At 46.6% G+C, this 23,979-nt stretch overlaps 1 protein-coding gene across 2 annotated transcripts in view; it reads left to right on the top strand.

Moving 5' to 3' along the window:
- The window catches only part of TNFRSF14 (TNF receptor superfamily member 14), a 45,159-nt gene that overhangs the window by 6,274 nt on the left and 14,906 nt on the right, over window positions 1-23,979 (top strand). The window contains exons 3-4 of one of the 2 annotated variants that reach the window (XM_083163305.1): window positions 15,241-15,369; window positions 21,885-22,037. In XM_083163305.1, coding sequence (XP_083019431.1) covers window positions 15,241-15,369; window positions 21,885-22,037 — 282 coding nt within the window. The remainder of the gene's footprint in view (window positions 1-15,240; window positions 15,370-21,884; window positions 22,038-23,979) is intronic. The other variant, XM_083163306.1, reaches the window with a different exon arrangement.

Raw genomic sequence — 23,979 nt, 5'->3', positions numbered from 1 at the left:
TTTTTTATAATTTTTTTTATAGAAAAACTTTATATGTGCACACACAACAGTACGCTTTGCAGTGAAAAGCACTTTATATTGTACGTATGAATAAAATATGTACATAAACAGAAATGTCTAGTCATTATTATTATTATTTCTATGTTATTAAATGGGGTAATAGCCATGATAAAAATAAATGCACTGTGCTGGTGAAAAAAAGGCCTCTTTAAATCATCTTTGGTCAGCCAATAAAAGCTGCTTTTTAAACAGACAATCGTAGCAATTTTTACAAATTTCACACCAGCCAATCAAAGCTGCTATTACATTCCACACACTTGTGGGCAGGCAGACCAGGGGAAGCAGTTTGAAAGGGGCACACACAGGATATTCCAGGGTCTGAGGTGCAGTATGAAGGGAGTCTGGCAGCTCCTCCTTATACATTCTCATTGATTCTGACATACTCCCAGCTACATCTTACATTCCAACGCTATGAAGCTAATGAGGACAGTCTATTGAATATTTCAGAATATGTCTTTGTGTTCTGAATAACATATTTTCTTAAAGGAACGTGAACTTGTTTTCCCTTACAAAATGGAGTCTTTATGGTAACTGAAAGATCAGTTCTATCCAATCCTGTCTTTTTATTTAGAACACAACTATTCTAATCTGCCAATGAAGTCTTGTGACCTGCTGGCCTAACTATAAACAGGTGCGTATACACATGAGTCCTTGTTACGGTTTCCATGCATAGGGTGAACCCCTCAGAGAGAGACAACACCTGTCCCCCATTTTGAAGCAAGAACACAATCCTTCCTGTTGTCCTGTCTAAAACCTTTGGGCTCTGACTCTTATGGAGATGTTGCGATGTGCATTGCTTGCAAGTGTTCGGAACCGCATCTGATCTCGCCACAGACTCCACAGTTTTTTTGTTAAGATGATACATTGGGGCAGATGTATTAAGCTTTAACAAGAGATAAATGCAAGGGTGATAGAGAGATACATGTCCAGCCAATCACCTGCCAACTGCCATGTTACAGGCTGTGTTTGAAAAAAGATAGAGAGGAGGTGATTGGCTGGACGTTTATCTCTCCTTATCACCCTTGCATTTATCTCTTGTTAAGGCTTAATACATCTGCCCCAATGTATCGTCTTAAAAAAACAACTGTGGAGTCTGTGGCGAGATCAGATGCGGTCTGGTAGTAATTGGATTGTGGTCCAACTTCTGCATGAGTTCCAGCAAACATCAGCATTGTGGCAGTTTTACCTTGGGAACACAACAATCTAGTGTAAGTAACTTTCTGATTATTCATATGACACCTTAAATTAGTAACCGAAGCACCAAACCTTTTGCAATCAAGGATAGAATCCTTGAGATCAAACCTCCTATTCCTGTGAACAATGAGCAGGGTTTATCTATGAAAACCATCTATCATAAAAAAAAAAAAAAAAAAAGGTTACCCTTATTGCGATGCTCCTCAATGGCTTTCGCGGTGAACTCTGGTTTAGATATGTCATGAGCCAGGTAACAAATCAGACTTTCTTCCCCCTTAAGTGTTTGGTCAGGCGGTCACTGCGCTCCAAGTCTGGATATCATCAGCGCTGTGCAGCATTCCCAAACTCACCCAGTGCTGCTGTCCGCACGGCTATACAGCATTCTTATCCCATCATGTCTGACTGTCTGTCTCCGCACCCAATGCTTCCATGCCACCACCATTACTACAAGGCTGCAAGCATGTATAGTACAAGCAGGTGTTCCCTCCAAATCTAAGCATTTGAGCAGCCATGTTTGGTCCAATCACCTGTGGCTCCTGAACCAATCCCTTATGATCTGTCTACAGTTGATTGCTCCAGCCAGTCACCACACATTGGCTCCTATAAGGATTGTGGGTAAGAACTGCCAAATAGCCAGTGCTATGATTGTCTCACCCCGCCCTGTATGGTTGTGTTCTCCTAGCAGCTTCCGGGTTTTCCAGCTCCTGTTACTCCACTCCTGCTTGATTCAGCTTGCAGTGTGCCTCTCTCCATCGGTGTTCCACCATCGATACCTCTGTTCCATCGGTGTTCCACCATCGATACCTCTGTTCCATCGGTGTTCCACCATCGATACCTCTGTTCCATCGGTGTTCCACCATCGATACCTCTGTTCCATCGGTGTTCCACCATCGATACCTCTGTTCCATCGGTGTTCCACCATCGATACCTCTGTTCCATCGGTGTTCCGCCATCAATACCTCTGTTCCATTGGGGTTCCTCCATCAATACCTCTGTTCCATTGGGGTTCCTCCATCAATACCTCTGTTCCATTGGGGTTCCACCATCAATACCTCTGTTCCATTGGGGTTCCACCATCGATATCCAACTCCATCGGTTTTCCACCATCAATACCTCTGCATCATCAGTGTTTCACCATCAATAATTCTCAACATTGGTATCTTCTCAGTCTCCAGCGGTCCGTATCACAACTTCAAGTATCCATTGTGTCATCTGCTGTACTCTATATTTGGGGCTTCATCACTGTTCCTACACGGCAACATTATCATATTTCATCATCTATATTACCCAGTACAGCCTTGCTTCTAATATATGCATGTGATTACCTGTCTGTCTAATTATCTGATACCGTGATATCAAATCTCCATAACATCTGCCGCAATCTGTTACCATCATCGGCTTGTATATATAAAAAAGACTTTGTTTTATACAAATCATCATGCACATTCCTCCCATCTTTAGCAGTAAGGTAGTCTAATACTATGTAAGGCAGGAGATGTGATACAAATATTTGGTGATTTTAACAAGGTAGCTGTAAACAATGCTACTGACTTACTGGCCAATGTCTTGTTACAGACTCTCCCTTCACTTCTATTGCGGGAAATAAATTCTGATAGGGTCAAAGGTACTCCAGTGAGTGGATCTAGCATTAATGTGTGACTGTGCAGACCAAAGTCTCTTTGCTACCATGAGGTGTAACTGTACTACTGAATTGGGGTAGGGCTCTGGGGTTCTCACTGGGTTACATTTTTGGATGGATCATCTAAAGGTTGATCTGCATCAAATAAATCTGGATAAAACAATCGTCTATGGGGATATGCACCTATTATGCATCCACATATGCCCCTATCAGATTTGGGGCCCAGCAGGTTAAACATGGTATTAGTGTTCAGAACCCAACTCCCCTTGGGGATACGGTCATATTGTCTACAGCAGGCATGTCCAACGTTGACCCTCCAGCTGTTTTGAAACTACACATCCCAGGATGCTTTGCAATAGTTTAACATTCTCTAATAGCAAAACTGTGGCAAAGCATGCTGGGATGTGTAGTTTCACAACATCTGGAGGGCCAACGTTGGACATGCCTGGTCTACAGCATTTAGGTCTACAAGCATTAAGGTCGACATGACTTAGGTGGACAGGTTCATTAGGTCGACTTTTATAAGGTCGGCAGGGTCATTAGGTCGACATGGGGAAGGTCGACAGGCAAAAGGTCGACATGGGGTCATTTGACTGTTTTATGAGTTGACATGTGCCGACAGGCGGTATTTCATGCCCTACCATCCACTAGGGCGTGGTGGGAGAATAAAATAGTGTGCCGAGCGTAGCGAGGCACCGTGCCCGAAGCATGGCGAGCAGACGCAGTGCTATGTTGACTCTGTCGACGCTTGAAAAAATGAAAAAAAAAAAATATATATAAAAAACAAACAAAAAAACACCATGTTGACTTTTTCACTGTCGACCTAATGACCCTGTCGACCTAACCCATGTCGACCTTCAGTCAGGTCGACCTAAATGCAAGTCGACCTAATGGTGTAGACCTAATGCTTGTAGACCTAAATGCAGTCTGACGAATGATCCCATTCCCTCCCCTTGTGTGAAGATCTTGCAGTGAGAACTATATGCAGGGTCCTTTCCTTACAGCTTCCCTGAAGTAGGTGTATTTAAAAAGACTTGGAATGGGAGTGGATTTTCGAACACCCACCCAATCTTCGGGTTGCAACTGATGGGGACCATGTATTTCAGTTTTTTCTGTAACTGTTTTGTATATTACTACGCAATCATATAGCAAATGCAAGTGCTGCAATTGCTAAGGAAAATAACATCCTAGACTGTGTGTCGACCACAACAGGACTTGATTCTTTTGCTGGGTATATTTCTGACTGGATGTAAAGCTATTGGCAGACATGATACTCATGATAAATTAGTCTCTGCCCTTCTCTCAGCTGATAAGGTGTAGTCCAAGTATTTCACGTTATTGAAATGATGTGGCCTTACAGAGAGTGGAGAGCCTGAATAACCTCCCCTGTCCTGTATCACCTTCTATGACTTCCGCTACACCATACTCGTAGATCACTTCTGACCGTAATTTTGGCTTTTGCAAGCTAACAAGGTTCCTCCTTCAGCATATGGACAATGAACTAACCCTGATTTGGGCAGTTATATGAAGTCTGTGGAAGTCTTGTGAAGTATTTTCTGTGGAGTGGGTATGGTCTTTCCTGGGTCGTTCAAGGCACATATTATACACCCAAAGACCGGGGCAAAGAAAAATTTTCATCATCACCTTCATCACTTGGTGTCAGTAGAGCCGCCTCATGCCTACTAAGTCTAGCAGCAGACAAAGGTTTAGACAGATAGAACCTGATAGAGGATCTCTGTGACTCTGTGCGGTACCACAATGGGGCCTACACACGTCACTTAGAAAATCACTGGATAATTCAGTTAGTCGCCGGGGTTAGGGCCAATATTCTCATGCAGAACACTGGCCCTGACAGATTGCTCAGCGGTGTGCTGCACAATCTAGCATCGCTCAGAACCTTCATCGCTACATGTGTAGGTCCCTTAATAGTTAGTGGGTGTCCTAGCACTGTCAGTGCTCTTCTGTAACATGAGACAACAGCCTTTATGCAAGTTCATGATGCCCTAATTACAGGGTGCCAAAAGTCTCGGTTTGCTTCCGAGTGATTGTGTTAGGACTCCCTGTGCATGTGAGGTAGACTCATGACAAAACAATGCAAATGATTATAGTCAGCTAATGCTGGGGCACTAACAATGCCTTGTTTCATGGAAACCTGTGTAAGTGACCGTTTAAGAGGACCTTGTTGTGTGGGTCGAATGCAAAACGTATCCAGTCTTTGCAATATGTGAATAATACTAAAAAAGTCTCTGAGCTGTTGTATGTACGGGGACATCAGCTTGTTGTATCACACGCTTTCTTTCCTCTGTCAGGTGGTTGGCTTGATGTGATATGCAGTGTCCTAGAAACTCAACTCTGGTTTGTACAGCACCTTGCAATTTTCCTTTGGACACCTTGCCATTCTTGCTGTGCAAGTACAGTAATGATACAGTGTCCTATAAGCAATCCTGGTTTGTTTTTGTTCCACTGGGTGATCTCCTGGTACGGATACTGAGTAAACAATTGTGAGATATATGGTCGGGCAGGTCTTCTGTTTATAATGGTCTTTGCTTATTCAATCTTGTCTCAAAGGATTGGGTATATCAGAGCTGGCTCGAGACGTACTGCTCCGTTTGAGGTTTTGGAAGATATCCCCCCCAAATGCAGCAACCATTCTCCATTATACAGTACATATGCCACACTGTAATGGCCATTATACATATGCCAAACACAGTGATGTCCATTACACTTTATGCCACACAGTGATGTCCATTACACTTTATGCCACACACTGTGATGCCCATTACACGTTATGCCACACACTGTGATGCCCATTACACGTTATGCCACACACTGTGATGCCCATTACACGTTATGCCACACACTGTGATGCCCATTACACGTTATGCCACACACTGTGATGCCCATTACACGTTATGCCACACACTGTGATGCCCATTACACGTTATGCCACACACTGTGATGCCCATTACACGTTATGCCACACACTGTGATGCCCATTACACGTTATGCCTCACACTGTGATGCCCATTACACGTTATGCCACACACTGTGATGCCCATTACACGTTATGCCACACACTGTGATGCCCATTACACGTTATGCCACACACTGTGATGCCCATTACAGGTTATGCCTCACACTGTGATGCCCATTACACGTTATGCCTCACACTGTGATGCCCATTACACGTTATGCCACACACTGTGATGCCCATTACACGTTATGCCACACACTGTGATGCCCATTACACGTTATGCCACACACTGTGATGCCCATTACACGTTATGCCACACACTGTGATGCCCATTACACGTTGCGCCACACACTGTGATGCCCATTACACGTTGCGCCTCACACTGTGATGCCCATTACACGTTGCGCCTCACACTGTGATGCCCATTACACGTTGCGCCTCACACTGTGATGCCCATTACACGTTGCGCCTCACACTGTGATGCCCATTACACGTTGCGCCTCACACCGTGATGCCCATTACACGTTGCGCCTCACACCGTGATGCCCATTACACGTTGCGCCTCACACCGTGATGCCCATTACACATTGTGCCACTTACCTACGTGATCATTGCTAGGGGGTGTTTTCCCAATGCCAGGGGCTTCGTACTCCAAGCCAGGGGCTTCGTGCTCGATGCCAAGGGGGGAATTTATGCTTGTTACCAAGGGGAAGTGAATTTCGCCAGCAACACACAATTTAAAGCCGTTAGAAACTGGGTTGTTTGATGTATGGTGAGGATATACACTGGTTGGTGGAGACCAGAGACAGGGACGCAGAATCTAACTAGCTAGTGTTTTTTTCACCAGGGAGCTCCGCAAGGAGCTTTGGACTTAGCTGCACCCGACATGCAGATTGCGGCCCACTGCCCTGGTTCTCTGGTATTGAGCTGGCTGGATTTGGAACATGAACACTGGAAGTCTTGAGAAAGATAGTAGCTGACAGCCGGGGAATCTGGGGTAAGTATTGATGGCCTGGGAGCCGGTAATGATTGTCGACGACCTGGGAGCCGGTAGGAGATGTTGGCGGCCTGGGAGCCGGTAGGAGATGTTAGCAGTCAGGACACAAATGATCCAGTCTCTGATTAAGCGCAGTAGCTGGTGGTTGACCTGGATGTCATCAGAAACTGTCTACGGTCAGTAAACTGATGGTGTTAGTCACTGACGTGGTGCAATAACAATAACAGGTGATTGGCCCGGGAGCCTGTATAGGAGACTAGCAGAGCTAGTAAGGGATAGCTAACAAGGGCCAGCGGTGACCTCTGCTGGAGATGGCTGGAAATACTCAACCGCTGAGATGTAATAAGCAGGAGTAACTGGCAGATGATGGGTTAACCAGATACGCAGCAACAGCGGGACACAGAAGATGGTAACGCTGGAGCCTAGGAACTTCTAAAACTGGAGACAAGCACACAGGGAACAGAATAGAACAATTGTTCAAGGCAAGAAGTCTGACATATCCACCTTGCCTGCCTGTCATTGGCTGCAAGTTACAGCATCACAACCTGTGAATACCTTGGTTCAGGTCTCAGGTGTGCAGGTCAGAGTTCAGGTCAGTGGGCAGCTATATTGTTTCAGCCTGTCAGCTGTCTGCAGGTGTCATGGCGGCGCCCATGCAGCATGGAATCAGCGTGGGATGCCAAGGCTCCAGGGGGCACAGGGGACATCGCACCATGGTCCACACAGGAGACACAGGTGGCAGGCCTGCGCCAGAGAGCGGACCAGCATGAAGGTAACGGGTGCGGCCGCGATTTGTGACACTTTCACACTCTCAGAAAGGTGCCTTTCAAGACGCTTTTTAATAAATACATTTAAAATTAATGAAATCAAATCAAGGAGACAGCTATAGTTTCAGGTAGGAGGAGCAATCACTCCTGAAATGTGTAGTACCGAAGTGTCTTAAGACCTTGACTATTCTCCCAGTCCCTAAGTAAGGCCTCCTTAAATGCTGGGATGATTATCGTTGGATTGCAATAACTGAATTGGTGATTAAATGCCTCGAGCGATTGTTACCGAGACATATCCAGTCACTTTTTCCAGCAGCGTTTGACTCTACTTAATTTGCATACAAAAGCAATCCTTGCACGGACTATGCAGTAGCAACCGTTGTGCATTCCACTCTAACTCAGCCAGATTCTTTTAGTGGACTTCAGCTCTTCATTCAATACTGTTATTCCTATATCACTGATAACCAATCTGATAAATTTAGGATTAATTGATTTTTACCTGTAATTGGAATTTAAAAATTTTTAACTGCCAGACCACAGGTGGTTAGAATGGGGAATGCAGTATCTGAGGAGATGACTATAAAGAGTACCCCAGGGATGTGTCCTCATCCCTTTATTGTACTCACTGTTTACCCACGACTGTGTATCATCGTCCGACTGTTCAGGACGTGAAATTTGCATGTGATATAGCAGTCATGGGATTGATCAGTGACGGCGATGAGACCCACTACAGACAGGAAATAACCAGGCTAGTGGCCTGGAGTGGAGAAAACAATCTGAAATTAAATGGGTTTTAAAGGGAACTAGGAATATTTTTTTATTAGATTCGAGCCACCCGTTTTATGTTTTTGAGAAACTTCCATCACAGAGAAAACTTAGAAGTTTGAGAGCATGCACGAGCCGTCTGCAAAATGGTTTCCTTCCATCCGCTGTACGCAAATGTTAAGTGTTTCATTGTTGTTTAAATTACATACACCTTGTATGTGTCTTCTTTGATTGATAACTCTGCTTATTGCACTAGTATTTCTTGTACATCGGAATTTCTGTAAGAATTTGTTTTCTAGCTGATTACAATAATAAATTCAATTCATAGAAACTGTGTCTCAAGCATCACATAAGTAACATGCACAGTAACACAGAATGGTTTTGTCGTTTGCAAGTATTGTATGTGACCATCGAGGCCAGTAACCGGGGCCATAGTGGAGGTAAAAAATTCTGGAGGGGTTTGTGTTTTGGGCTCTGCTCCAGGTCACTGAGACGAGGATAGTTTATCTTAAGGTTTCCTTTTTGGAGGCCGTGGAAACACAAACCTCCTTCAAAACTCGAGCTCCGTGACTCATTTCGTTTGCATCTGGTGCCGTCGGCTTAGGTTTAATTGTAGGATGGACACCGGTACCTTGCCTTAATGAAACCAACTGATGTGGCTTTCCTGTGGCTTGTACAACATAATAAACAGGCTGTACAGGAACTTTTTGTTTTGCCTGTCTGTTTCTTCCTCCTTGCTGTTTCAATCATTACAACTTCACTCTATCCACAATTTAATCTGACGACATTCACATTTCCATTATAGGGATGAATGGATGTCTTTCCCCATCCCAGCTTCTAGTATTTTTCCTGTGTGCCGTGTATGGTGCCCCTATCTTACAAGGTTTACATACCGCTGACGTGACCATCACAATTCCGACAAATAAACCTGATCTCCTCGCGATGCTTCCCAATCTCTATTGCAGTGATTTTCAACCTTTTTACCTTGCGGCACACTAAATAAGACTTTAAAATTACCAAGGCACACCATGAGATCCCCACAGGGCAAAACACATTGGCCACCACAGGAAAAAAACAAACCTATTGGCCCCCACATTAAAAACAATCACACTGGTCCCCACAGGTAACAAAAATAAAATACATTGACCCTTTACATGAAAAGAAGAGACCAGTAAATAACAGTTGAACTGGTGGTGGCTGTAAACAGGTTTAGGCTTCTCTAGATCTGGGGGCACACTTGAGAACAACTCAAGGCACACTAGTGTGCCACGGCACACTGGTTGAAAAACACTGCTCTATTGGGACATTTTCATCCTCTTCCACTTGCATTGACCATTGAACAACTTGGACATACTGTCTTTTGGCTGAACTTTTAGAAAAATCATTGAGGGGTGTGCTGTCCATATCCCTGTCTATTTCATGTGATTCCGCTTTCTAGGAGCCGTTCGGATTCTTTCAAGTTGTTGGGTTTTTTGTTGTACTATTTATGTTAGTGCCATATGACTTGCTGCAGTTTAACTGAGACACGTGTGCCATCTCTGCCAGCTGTTGTAAAAAGCTTGGACACTCCGGTCCCAAAATTTGATCCCATTGTCCTGCAATCTGACAGGCATTTAATGTCCGTGTTACCAATAATTCTCGATTTAACCAAACCTTATGTATTATAGGTTAACCAAACCCTATTTACCTTTTGGCTTAAACAACCCCTATTCTGGTGTGCAAGATAACTGTTAGAAACCAGCAATGGGCACACTGTGACTGCTCCCGGAGGGTATAAGTTTACAGGAGGATAAATTGTAGTAGAATTCCAATATTCTTCTACTCTAGTTTGAAGTTAGGTGGTACCATCAATATGGCAACCTAATAGAAGACAATGGGCAGTATTCAATGTGAATACTCAGCATGTGCAGCGACTCCTGTTTAGGATTCGCTGCACTGTCGCCGTGTTTAGGATTCGCTGCACTGTCGCCGTGTTCCAGAGGGCTGGAGCCTTCGCTGCCAGCTCTCGCTGTCCCACTATTCAATGCCACAGGGGCTCGCTGCCCCGGACTGCGATTCTTAATCCCTGCTTGTGAGCTGAGGGTGGGTGACATGTGTGGGCAGATGACAAACATCTATATTTACAGTGTGTGTGTGTGTGTGTATGTATGGGCTGGGCTGGCTCAGGGCTGCTGCTTCTCCTTTGCAGCAGCACAGACAGGAAGGAGCCGCCAGACACAGTAATTTGCGGCGGCAGGCTGCAGCGTCATTCCAGGGTGGGGGTAAGGGGTTGCTCCGGTGCTTGCCCGCTCCTTCGCTCCCCCGGGCGGGGGAGGGGGTCCCGCTCAACACAGGGGGTTGCGGGTATTGCGGCGGCAGGCCGCAGCATCGGTCCAGGGTGGGGGGGCTGCTCTGGAGCTCGCCCGCTCCCCCGGGGGGAAGGGGAGCCACTCCACATGGGGGTTGCGGGTATTGTGGCGGCAGGCCGCAGCATCATTCCAGGGGGGGGTTGCCAGGGGCGGGGGATGTCGGGTGATGCGGCAGCGGGGGAACCAGCTCCAAACTGCCGCCCTCCAGTGGCTGGCGCCCTAGGCAAATGCCTAGAGCTGCCTAGTGGTGGCACCGGCCCTGCTCCCTGCCTGCCCCAGAATGTATGTGGGGGGGAGGAGGGCTCTCCGGGACCCAGGCAGCACAAGCTGTCCCCCGGGAGAGCTAGCAGGGGACCGGGTAGGAGCCGCTAGCACTGCTCCCGATCATGCATATGTAATGAATGGGAGCAGTGAATATATGAATATCTAATGAGCGTCTCTAGTCTCTCTGCCCCCTGCTGGCTGTTATGTTTTTTACACCAAATTAAAAAAAAACACCTTTATTTTAAAAGTTCACATTCCACTTCACCATGAAAAGATGGCGATTGCTACACGGTGACACACGGCAAAAATCACTTAGAAAGCAATTCGCCATCTGCTCATGAAACATGGCGAATTAGCCTCATTGAATACTGCCCAATAAGCGATTCTGCTCTTGTTCAATCTATCTCTGGGAATGTATAGATCACAACTGGTATATCAATGGGCAGAACTCCCACTAACCAGGGGAACCTATTACGCTTTAACTGGAGAGCAATAACACATTTGCACTCTGTACACTTATAGCTGCATGTAATGGAACTAGAGCTTGTTGCAATTTTTAAAAGTGCATCCGACAAATCATTTCATAGACAGCAAGTAACCAAATTAAGAATCAACTTAAAACAGGGATCTACATAATAAATCAATATTCTGTATCTGCAGCTCTAGACAGACCAGGTATTTCTCAAAGCAATGGAGGTAAACACTGAGTAGGAAATGTCTACTCACCCAGGTAGTGCTAGATGTTCTGATTGTGCCTTTGGTGACTGTGCACAGGGTAGGCAAAAATCTCGGTGGGACCGCTCCAAGATGTTGAATCCATAGTACCAACTGTCTGTGGTTAATAGCGACCAGAGTTCTAAATATGTAGCAGAAGCCCATTTGTTCTGTCAGCGCTGAGAGAGGGAGAGGACACGTGCACGCTTGGTCCTGTCTTAGTCGCTGGTTTCATTTTAGCAGTGGCAAGGTTAAACAGGTTTTACAACAGAGGTGCATACACAGCATCGTACAATTAATTGGATACAAGAGACATCGTTATCTCAATGTTACATCTATGCTGTATTGGAGCTGTGTGTTGTTACACCTGGCAGCTACTCCTTATACGTTCTCATTGTTTCTGAAGGCCATGGGATTCAAATTCCCAGCTACATCTTATCTGAGTACATTCCAAGTTGTGGTTGCTGACTGGGCTGCAGGCCTTTCCGCTAGTGGCTACAAGTAGCTGTTGTGTATGCAGTGAACGTAGTTACTAAAGACTGAAGGTTTTTTTTTTAACACAGTTTTTTGAATGCATAACAATAAAATTTAACAAACCTGACCTATTACATTAACCCCTTGAGTGGTGGGATTTGCTGGGGCAGGACAAACCTACCAGGGCAGCCCCAGCAATACCTCCACTCAAGGACAGCAGCCAGTCCTGACTCCCTCCTCCTGTTGCTGCCCCCCTGTGATCTTGCACTGGAACTCCCCACCGTTATTCACACTGCATCAGTGACCAGGTGGCAGGTCACGCTGCGCCCGAACTCCCGAGCCACCCCAAACCTCCCCGAGCGGGGCCTGCCACCTGATCACTAATGCAGTGCTAATGGTGGCAAGAGCAGCGGCAGGGGAGCTGTGGCGTATGATCGTCGGAGCACGGAGGTCGGGGGGGGAGTGACAGGAAGGGAGGAGCAATGGGAGGGTGCAGCTAAAGGTGGTGCACAACTGGTGGCCCCACTGGCGCACACCTACCTGCTGGTCGTATGCCCGGAAATTTTCCGGGACCACTGAGGTGGTTAATAGATTAGTAAACTATTAAGATGCTTATAATAAGTTAGATAATGAAGTGATTCCATTTTTATAGGAATAAAAGAGTAAGAAGAAAATCCTGCAATTGAATTTTCAAGACCAAGGTCGGTTTCACTAGTTACTTAAAAGCGCCATCACCGGAAATCCTCATTCCATAACCTGGAACACGACTTTGTGTTGACAGAACCTAAGAAGGAGATCCCTCTGGTCACTTCCTCTCAGTGGGATATGTACTAAGCCTCGGAGAGAGATACAGTGGATGGAGATAAAGTACCAGCCAAACTGCTTCTAACTGCCATGTGACTGGCTGTGCTTGAACAATGACATCTGAGCTGAATGGTTAGTACTCTCTCCCACTCCAATTCTTAGTAAATAAACCCCCTAAATCCCTCTCCACTGTGTCACTCTCCATGGCTTCGTAATAAAAACCCACATCTAGCTCCATTTTTTTTAATCTTCAAGGCTTAAGGTGCCCACACATGGTGCCATTTTACTTTGCGATGGGAGTTCCAGCGCTCATAACATCACAGCGTTCACCAAGATTGTGCAGCCTGCACTTTTTGCACTAGATCGCATCGCATCTAGTACAAAGTTTACGCTGATGTAGCACATTTCAATGCGTTTTGAGCTAGGGCCTTTATTCAGATCTGATCGCAGTACCAATTTGTTTGGAAAATGGGCAAAACCATGTGCACTGCAGGTGGGGCAGAAGTAACATGTGCAGAGAGAGTTAGATTTGTGTGAGTTATTTTGTTTCTGTGCTGGGTAAATACTGGCTGCATTATTTTTACACTGCAATTTAGATTTCAGTTTCAACACACCTCACCCAAATCTAACTCTCTCTGTACATGTTACATGCAGTGCACATGGTTTTGCCCATTTTCCAAATTTGTACTGCAATCAGATCTAAATAAAGGCCTAGATGCGATGCGATCTAGTACAAAATGCTAGGTGCTCATCGCCCTGTGCATGGGCACCTTTACTACATTTGCACCCTTTAAGAAGGTGCAAAATCGTGGCTCCCACATATACGTCTACACAGAAATTGTGACTTGAATTTCTGTTTCAGTATGGTATGTACAATCTAATAAATGACCGTTCTATCATGGATTGGTCAATACTTTTAAATTGAATAGAGTTCACTATTTCAACATACTGTAGGCCTGGTTGGGGGTTGTCATCAGGTGGACCAATAGCAGTGATTGCAGATTAGTCATCCCCTAATTTATCCATCTCCCCAACTCCATTGTTCAACATTTTAGTTGTTTAAGGCTATAAAAAATGTAGAACTGTCTCCTAAATCCAGTGTCCTAGCAAATACATTTCACATATGGTAGCTGATTTATACCCCTTCTACACCAAGAAAAAAACCAGGTCCGTGTTGGTGTAAAAGGGACCAACCCAGGTCCATTCACACTGGACTCCTACCCAGGTCCTGAACAGGGTCGAACACTGGTCGGACCTCGGTCGTGAGCAGGGTAAATTGTCCCAAGCCAGGTTGGGACATCCGGGTGGTGCTGAAAGGATACCAGAAGCACAGGACGCCTTTCCGTAAGCCAGTGCCATGCGTTCCACAGTGCATTGCAGCACAAAAGACAGCAGCCAGTGCGGACAGTGCACACAGGCTGCTACCTGGCACTCCACAGGTGGACCTGCCACAACCCTATCTGGCACTAGGAATCAGCGCTGTCAGGCAGTAGCGGGACCAAGAGCTTAAATTGGGAGGGTGCGTGATGTGCCTCCCACTCCAGTGACTCAATTTTTTTAGGGATATATACCCTACCTACAGGGGGGGGGGGCTGGGGGGAGGGGTATGGATTGTATTTTTATTTAAATTATTGAGGGAAGGTTGGCTGGCAGTTTATCAGTCCTAAAATTGACATTTTTAATGTCATCCATAGGGAAAGGCAGGGCTGACCCAGGTTCAGTGTAAATGGTGCAGACCCAGGTCTGACCCAGGTTGAAGTGCTGTGTAAACTGCCGTGTCCGACCAGGGATTTTGGTGTAAAAGGGGTATTACAAAGCACCAGCATTTGCAGCCGGATGATCACCTTGCTGAATAATAACTTAAAAGCTATATAATAATAATATTAATAATAGTAGTAATATTGATACAGAGAATTGAACTGGTGTAATCTGGTCTGGTCTGCTACCGATGGGTAGATAGCCTTTACATTTCCTTACTAAATACTGGTTTCAAAGTATATTCTCTATATTTATGCTACTGTTAATTGAATGGAATCAATTTATCCTTTTACCTATTTAAGCTAAGATGGTCTTGATTCGTTATTTGGAAGTCTCCTGATTTAAGAGCGTGGTTGGGGTGGTTTGTGCTTCATCCAACAGGCGCTTTGCCTACAATGTGTAGGTTTCCTGTGAGTACTTATACTGGATCTGTTATAAATATGGGAATGTCTGTACATACTATTGTTTTTTATTTTCTCTAGGTCAAGTTGTGAGTGTCCATTGCAATGCCAGAACAAGCAGTACCGTATGCAAGCCTTGTGTTGCAGGGACCTACATGGACCATCCCAATGGAGTCACTGAATGTCTAAGATGTAAAGAATGTGATTATGGCAAGTAATCTGTGCTCAATCTACTGAACAATAAGCAATAAAGGTGTACAGGACTGTACTAAATAGAATAGTGGAGAATGATCATTTTAAATGTAACCTACAGATGGAGCGCCTCTCTTTTTTGGCCGGGGATCGCCAGCATGCCTGCGCTGTCTATCGCCGGCACAGAGGCGCTCCATCTGACTGGGATGTGCGTGCGTCTCACACGCACGCGCGTCCCAGTTTCCAGACGGCGCTGCTGCGGGTCCCTGCCCGTCTCCACTTCAGGGAGACGGGCAGGGATAGGGGGGGCGGCGAGGGGCACCAGGGAAGGCAGCAGAGAAAGCTCCATAGCCATGTGGCACGCGCGAGCACGCCAGCCCCTGCAAGAAAGAGGCCGGCTCCATCTGTAGCAGGCATCTATCTCTCCACACAAGGATGGTGCCAGCTGAGTTTTATTACAGAACTGGAGGTTAACTAGAACCTCATTGAGGGCTGAATGTACTAAAGCAAAAATATGTTAAAAACCCATTATCAGGTTTTTACTGCATTTTGGTATTAACTAAAACCCGATCTCTGGGTTACCGCGACGGGGAGCTGGCAATATCCCATAGAAGCCTATTGGCTTCTTATTCCGATCCCCGCGCCAATGAGCCGAACCCCTCACCTGTGTCCGGGCAGCCTTCTGCTGTGCTAGTGACCTCCTCTTTAGCACTGTACTTCCACTTCCGGGTGCAGGGAGGAGGAGCCGGCGGAGTTCCTGGCCCTGCAGCAGCCAGGCACAGTAGAAGGGGGGGCCCCAGAGACCCGCCAGCTGCATTGAGATAATAATCACACATGTTAGTGCATATGCGATTATTATCTATGCGGAGGCTGGCGATGTGCGGCAGAAAAGGGCTGCGGATGTGAATCCTTCCTAGTGTAGTTATAGTTGTGTTCATTTAGCTACATCAGCATCACTGTAACTCCATCTAACTGAGGACTCGGAAGACCACATTCTGATATCATAGCTTAAAGCGGGCATGAAAGGATTTAGGACACGTAATATTGCTGATTCTAATTAGAACAACTATTCACAGTGCAGCATCATGTAAGATCTTGGTGATCCAAACAGGGCTGTGGAGTCGGAGTCGAGGATTCGGAGTCTGAGAAAATTTTGAGTACCTGGAGTCGGCAAACAATACACCGAAGACCAATGCATGCAGTGCCTCACGTAACCGCAAAACAAACACATTAAGTGACCGTGAAAAAGCATGCTTTTCATGTGCTTCACTATATGGCACGCAACGCACAATTCGGAGCACCAATACTTATAAATGTATTCTCCCTCGTAGTTTACAACTTATTTCCAACGTTCAATAAGGTTTTCAATACCTCGTTGGTAGAAATCACCTGGTGTAGACTCGAAAAATTCATTCAACCAAGCTTTCCCACCATACGTACAACATATTTTTACGTGGATGAAGATCTTGTTTCATGCGCGGGGTCGTTTGTTTACCTTGGCTAAGCCATTCCTTACGCTGGTTCATATTGATGTACAGGCACCATTTTTCATCGCCAGTAACGATTCAGTAAAGAAATCGTTCCTTGTGTCCATGAGTTGAACGGTGACAAGCAAGCAAACCAGCGGAGATTGTGGCTCGTTGATTTTTGTTGTGGTCACAAAGCATGCAGAACTCATGCTCCACACTTCTGAACCTTTCCTATTGAGTGAAGATTCTTCTATATAGCTAGAAGAGCTTAGAAGGACTTGATGGAACAGCTTCTTGGATTCAACTGTTAGTGTTTATATTTATTTTAAAACCTGCATGCCTGCTTGTCTGTATGAGGGTAGACATTTGTACATGTTTCTGGAAGAAACTGTCTATCCTAGGTTTTTAAGTGTGGTGCAAGGAATGTATCAAATACATTAGCATATTAATACAGAGGAGTCGGAGTCGAGGAGTCGGGGTCAGAAGTAGTAGTAGTAGTAGTAGTACGTTTATTTATATGGCGCCGCAAAGTGTCCGCAGCGCCGTACATAGCAAACAAAAAAAATGACGAGGTAACGTACAGGGTGTGTTGAAAAATACAGTATAAATGGGGGTATAGCTGGTAGAACTAAAATCAGCATCAGTTCAGAAGTAGGTGTCAAAATTGTCAAGGAGACTAAAGATGAAGTAGAGGAAGGGAAGAACAGGACAGGAGCACAGGTGAGGTAAAGAGGTAGGGTGAGTACGTGAGGAAGGAGGGCCCTACTCATAAGAGTTAACATACTAAAAATAGGTGGGTGGACGAACGAAAAACAATAGGATAAGTAGGAACGGAGGGGAACGGAGGCAGGATAAGAGGATCAAAAGAGGTTAGGAGGAGGGATAGGCTAGTCGAAAAAAGTGGGTTTTGAGGGAGCGCTTGAAGGAGGTAAGGGAATCAGAAAGCCTGATGGGTGGCGGGAGGTTGTTCCAGTGCAGGGGGGCAGCGCGAGAGAAGTCTTGGATACGGGAGTGGGAGGAGGTGATTAGGTGAGAGGTCAGTCGGCGGTCAGTGATGGAGCGAAGAGGACGGGAGGGAGTGTGGATAGAGATCAGTGAAGAGAGGTAAGGAGCGGTGGAGGAGGAGAGAGCTTTGTAGGTGGTGGTGAGGAGTTTAAAGAGAACTCGGAAAGGAATGGGGAGCCAGTGAAGAGATAGACAGAGGGGGGAGGCGGAGGTAGAGCGGCGGGAGAGGAAGATGAGCCTAGCAGCAGCGTTAAGAATGGATTGGAGAGGTGCGAGGCGGGTGAGAGGTAGCCCGGAGAGAAGGATGTTGCAGTAGTCAAGGCGGGAGATGACAAGAGAGTGAATGAGAATTTTGGTCGCGTCAGTGGAGAGGAATGGTCTGATGCGTGAGATGTTGCGTAGGTGAAAGCGGCAAGACTGTGAGAGAGCACGAATGTGGGGGGTGAAAGAGAGGGAGGAGTCAATGATGACACCAAGGCAGCGCGTTTGGTCGGTGGAGGTGATCTCGGTTTCACCAATACTGATGGAGATAGTGGGAGAAGAGGGGATGTTCGGGGGATGGAAGATTAGAAGTTCAGTTTTAGCCATGTTTAGCTTCAGGAAGCGTTGGGTCATCCAGGCTGAGATGGCTGTGAGGCATTCAGAGACCTTGGACAGGAGTGATGGGGATAGATCGGGGGAAGAGAGATAGATTAGGGTATCATCAGCATAAAGGTGGTAATGAAAACCATAGGAGCTGATGAGAGTGCCCAGAGAGGTGGTGTAGAGAGAGAAGAGGAGAGGGCCAAGGACAGACCCTTGGGGAACACCGACTGGCTGCGGGGTAGTAGGAGAGGAGGAGCTCGGAGTGGAGACGGAGAAGGAGCGATCGGAGAGGTATGAGGTGAACCAGGAGAATACCGTGCCAGTGATGCCAAAGGAGCGGAGTGTGTTGAGCAGGAGAGGGTGGTCAACAGTGTCAAAGGCAGCTGACAGATCAAGCTGGATGAGGATAGAGAAGAGGCCTTTGGATTTAGCCGATATTAGATCGTTAGTGACTTTGGTCAGGGCAGTTTCAGTGGAATGTAAAGGGCGGAACCCGGATTGGAGGGGGTCGAGAATGGAGTTAGCAGTAAGGTGGTTTAGGAGACGATTATAGGTCAGACGTTCTAGGAGTTTGGAGGCAAAAGGGAGGAGGGAGATGGGCCTGTAGTTGGATGGGGAGTTGGGGTCCAGATTTGTTTTTTTGAGAATTGGGGAGACAAGAGCGTGTTTGAAGGAGGAAGGGAAGATCCCAGAGGATAGGGAAAGGTTAAACAGGTGAGCCAGGTGAGAGCAGACTGACGGACTGAGACGACGGATAATATTGGAGGGGATAGGATCAAGCGGGCAGGTGGAGGGAGAAGCGGATTGAAGGATAGAGTGGACTTCAGCAGCAGTGGTGGGGTAAAATGAGGACAGGGGTTGGAAGGAGGGGAGTGGGGATGTAGGAGGGGAGGAGGGAGAGGGTGGGGTCATGGCAGCAGTGATGGCAGTCCTGAGAGAGGAGATTTTGGTTGAAAAGTAGGTAGCAAAATCAGCGGCTACGATGGAGGACGGAAGAGCTGGAGGAGGGGGGGAGAGCAAGGAGTTGAAGGTGGCGAAGAGCCTGCGGGGATTGGATGATTGGGAAAGGATGAGGGACTTAAAGTAGGATTCCTTGGCCAGAGCAAGGGCAGAGCTGAAGGAGGAGAGAATGAATTTGAAATGGAGATAATCCGCGAGGGAGCGTGATTTCTTCCAGAAGCGCTCAGCAGTGCGAGAGCACTTTTTAAGGAATCGGGTGATAGGCGAGTGCCACGGTTGGGGGTTGGAGCATCGAAGGGGGATAGAGGATGGAGGGCAGGCAGAGTCCAATGTCGAAGATAGGGTGTCATTATAGAAGGAGGCGGCGAGGTTCGGGCAGGACATGGTGGTGATTGGGGCGAGAAGAGGACACAGCGTGTTAGAGAAGGCAGCAAGATCAAGTGTGTTGACGTTATGCCGTGAGACAATGCGCTTGGGAGGGGGAGTGGGAGAGGGGGAAGCAGTGAGGGAGAAGGAGATGAGGTGATGGTCAGAAAGAGGAAAAGCCGAGATAGTGTAGTCAGTAAGGGAACAAGAGCGAGAGAAGACGAGATCGAGGGAGTGTCCTTGGATGTGGGTGGGAGAGGTAGTCCACTGAGATAGGCCAAGAGAGGAGCAGAGAGAGAGGAGTTTGGAGGTGCCAGGATCAGCGGGGTTATCCAAGGGGATGTTAAAGTCACCAAGAATGACAGATGGCAGGTCAGAGGAGAGGAAGTGTGGGAGCCAGGCGGCGAAGTTGTCAAGAAATTGGGAGATAGGGCCAGGGGGGCGGTAGATTGCAGCAACACGGAGGTGGTAGGGGTAGTATAGACGGATAGAGTGAGACTCAAAGGAGGAGAAAAGGAGAGAGGGTTCAGGGTGAATGACACTGTGGGTGCATGAGGCTGAGAGGAGAAAACCCACACCGCCACCTTGGCGACCATCCGGCCTGGGAGTGTGAGAGAAAGAGAGGCCACCGTGGGAGAGAGCAGCCGGAGAGACAGAATCAGAGGTGGAGTCGGGGTCGGAGTCGGAACATTTATCTACCGGAACATTTATCTACCGACTCCACAGCCCTGGATCCAAAGCCAGTCCCCTCATAGTCCAAACAGGGAGACTGGGGAAAGACCCAAATCAAGTCACTTCTACATGTCCTCAGTTGTGCCCAGTGCTATGTGGCAACATAATCACATTGAGATGGAGGAAGGGAACAAACTGCTCGGCAGTGAGTTGTAGGTTAACTGACATGAGCTAAAACACTTTATGATTAAACAAGTGGGACCCAGTATAAGTACCGTAGGCACACCAAAAGTATACAAGCTTTAGGCTCTGATGCTGCAATCTTCATGGGGTAACAGACATACTGTAAACCTGGTATTGCTAATGTACAGGGTAATAAAAGGAAACGTATCAGTGTCACCCTGGCAGTAGTGAATAGCGGCTTCTAATTGGCTTACTGGAAACCGACGCCATCTGTTACCAGTACTCCATTGGCTTTTCATTTGGGCTACTGCAGCCCTTTAGATCCAGGTTATATAGGATCCCTCAGTGCTAAAAGGCAAGGAACTGTGAGGCCACACACACCTGCATCAAGACCTGTCATTTAGGGAGAGGTGGGTCCGTACACAGGCCAAAGTGAATGAAGCGGTAGCTCAGTAACAATAGTAACTGGATAAAATTCATGTGATGGAGTAAGGGAAGAAAAAAGTGCACTGGTTTCTGGCAAGATTATTGCCCAATGCAGAAGTCAAACTCTTCTTTATTTATAATAAAACTTTGTAGTGCCTCTCCTATAGTACTTTTATATGTCGTATTGTGGCACAGTATTGCCTTGGGGCAATGGCATGGTAAAAAATAATCATGGATAAATAGATCTTGACATAATATACTGTGTCTGGCCTAAAATGTTGCATGGTGTGATATAAATACAGAACTCCATGTCCGGTTCTCTAAATGCCACAGTTTTACACCATTTAATAACTGTATCGCGGCTTGGATATTCTAGCATTCCTGTTGTCCTTTCGGAACTGCTTTCACCGTTCCTTACCACTTCACTCTGTTATGGAAACACTCAACACAAAGCCCACAGCCACAGATAATAATGTCATCACTAGGGACTGGAAGTGCTTAATGGCAGACTGTAAGATACCCAATGGTTGTCATTGGAATCAGTATTTAGTCTGTTGTAGTTCATTCGAATTTGGGGACCAGAGGCAATATTTTTTTATCCTAATGTCAACACAGTTGTGCTATGCTCGCCATGGTTCAGGCATGGTGACTCGCTACGCTCGGCACACTATTTTATTCTTCCACCACGCCCTAGTGGATGGTAGGGCATGAAATACCGCCTGTCGGCTCAAAAAAACCCCCGAAAAACCCCATGTCGACTGAATGCTTGTGTCAACCTAATGATCCTTTTCACCTTGCATGGTTTACTGCTTTTCTTTTTCGATAATGTTTTGGATTGCTAAACGAAATGTGTTCTCTATACTTCAGGTGCTGGACTACAGCAAAAGACCGAATGCACGTATACTGCAGATTCCGTATGTGAATGTAGGTCTGGTTATTTCTGCCCAAGAGATGACACCGAATGTGATTTATGTCAGCAACACTTAATATGCGAACCTGGAAAATTTGTTAAAGCATCAGGTGAGGCAACCATATTAACTGAATGCTAAAAGGTATAGTTACTGCAGTGCAACCTAATCACTGATAAATGCCAATGCGATGAGTCCCGGACAGTGGCGGGTTTTACCTATGGGCTGCAGCCCACCCCAGGTAGAATCCGCCACTGTAGTGAAGCCAGATGCAGTCTGTGAGACTGCTCTGGCTTCACTGTGACTGGCAGTGACTTCCTATTGGAAGTCCGACCTGCCAGTCGCAAAGGCAGTTGACTGGTGTTCCCTCCCTCTGGAACGCCTTTACGCGGGCTGCCGTGCAAAAACGGCGACTGCGCATGCACTATATCAGTACAGCGCACGTGCTGGTCCCGGTTCCTGTCATTTGTATTACACAGGCGCCGGGACCAAGATTCCACTATGGGCTGTTGCCGAAGCAGCCCATAGAAGCTGGCCATATGATCAGTACAGATGTTTGTACTGAGCATGCGCCAGTCCCGAACTGGTGCCGGGGACCCAGGAGAGAAGGCAGTGGCGGCGACAGGGGGGGGGGGGGGTGCCTGAATCGAGGTACCCCCTCCTAGTGTTCACTCTAGGATGGATACCGGGCAGGGGGGCGGACCGGGCCCACAGACGGCACAGCTGGGGGCGGTCCCGGGCTGCCATTGTCATGAAAGGGGTGTGTCCGTGCCGCCGACGCCATGAAAGGGGGTGGGCCCGGCCCCTCCAAAGCCACTGCCGGGGAAGCGCCGGGCATCGCTGTCTATGGCGACACTGGGCTTCCACGTGAGGCTGTTTTAGCAGGGCGCTGCGAGAGAAGCAGGGCGCATTTTGCCCTTTAAAAATCGGGCAGGGCGCAATGCCCCGCTAAAACAGCCTAGCGGGAACACTACCCTCCCCCAGTAAGGTATGAGCCGCCACTGGTCCTGGATATGATCAACCGCTGCGCGGCATTTATAATTCTTGATGTGTCAAGATAGATCTGCCCCAGGGCTTATTTTTATGTGTTTAAATTTTGGAAGGTATTGGTTATGGGGCCTACACACACAGGCTATTTCAGGCTATTGATATAGTGAGATCACTTAGAAAATGCCCCTGCATTGCTCCGTGTGTAGGGGTAACAGAGATGCACGGCCCTGCGTGTCGTAATATCCAGCACGCTGGGTAAATCTAGTTATTCGCTGGGGTCAGGGACAGTTTTCTTGTGGAGAACACTGGCCGTGACAGATCGCTCAGCGGCACATCACTGTGCAGTGCTGAGCGATCTAGCATCGCTGAGAACGCTCCTCGCTACATGTGTAGGCCCCTTTAGCCCCGCAATGGATTGAATTTGTTCAGTGGAACTTTGAGAAGGGCGTATCGCTGCAACCATTACTAAATGTTCATATGTTGCACCTTCATGGTGATATGTACAAGCTAGCCCTAACTTAATGTTATTATTATTTCAACCTTTGTAAAATGACGCAGCCAACTGCATGAAAGCATTTCCGCAGCGTCAGAAATTTTGGCTTGAGTAGCTTCGATTTCCATTGGTCACAGGGAGCAAAAATAAGTATTTACAAACATTCGGCCTGATTCAGTAAGGATCGCATATAATAAGCTGATCGCAGCTTCTAATGACTCTTGGAAAAGTCTTGTGTATCTTGGTACTTATTATTAATTACTCTTTTTGATGAAATTTTTATAGATCTTGAAAAAGGGGGATAGAAAAAAACATGACTTACTGTTGTAAGTTCTATGGTAATCGAAAAACCAATAGCGATACACGTTCTATGAAGCTGATCTAAATCAGGATCCAGAAGTATCAACAAATACGTAGACGGCAAAATTGGGAAATAAATTGTGAATAAAATATTTTTGTTGCTTTGCTGTTATTGATTTACAGGCCAGTAATCCTATTGAGTGACATAAAGCTATATAGGTGCGATAGTCTCCTGCCTGCCAACACTTGTACTGGCTCTATGCACTGCGAG

This window comes from Crinia signifera, chromosome 19 (genome assembly GCF_055691185.1).
Source record: "Crinia signifera chromosome 19, ASM5569118v1, whole genome shotgun sequence".
In the NCBI taxonomy this organism is placed as follows: Eukaryota; Metazoa; Chordata; class Amphibia; order Anura; family Myobatrachidae; genus Crinia; species Crinia signifera.
The sequence above is the reverse complement of the archived record's forward strand: the minus strand, read 5'-3'. Positions and strand labels throughout refer to the sequence as shown.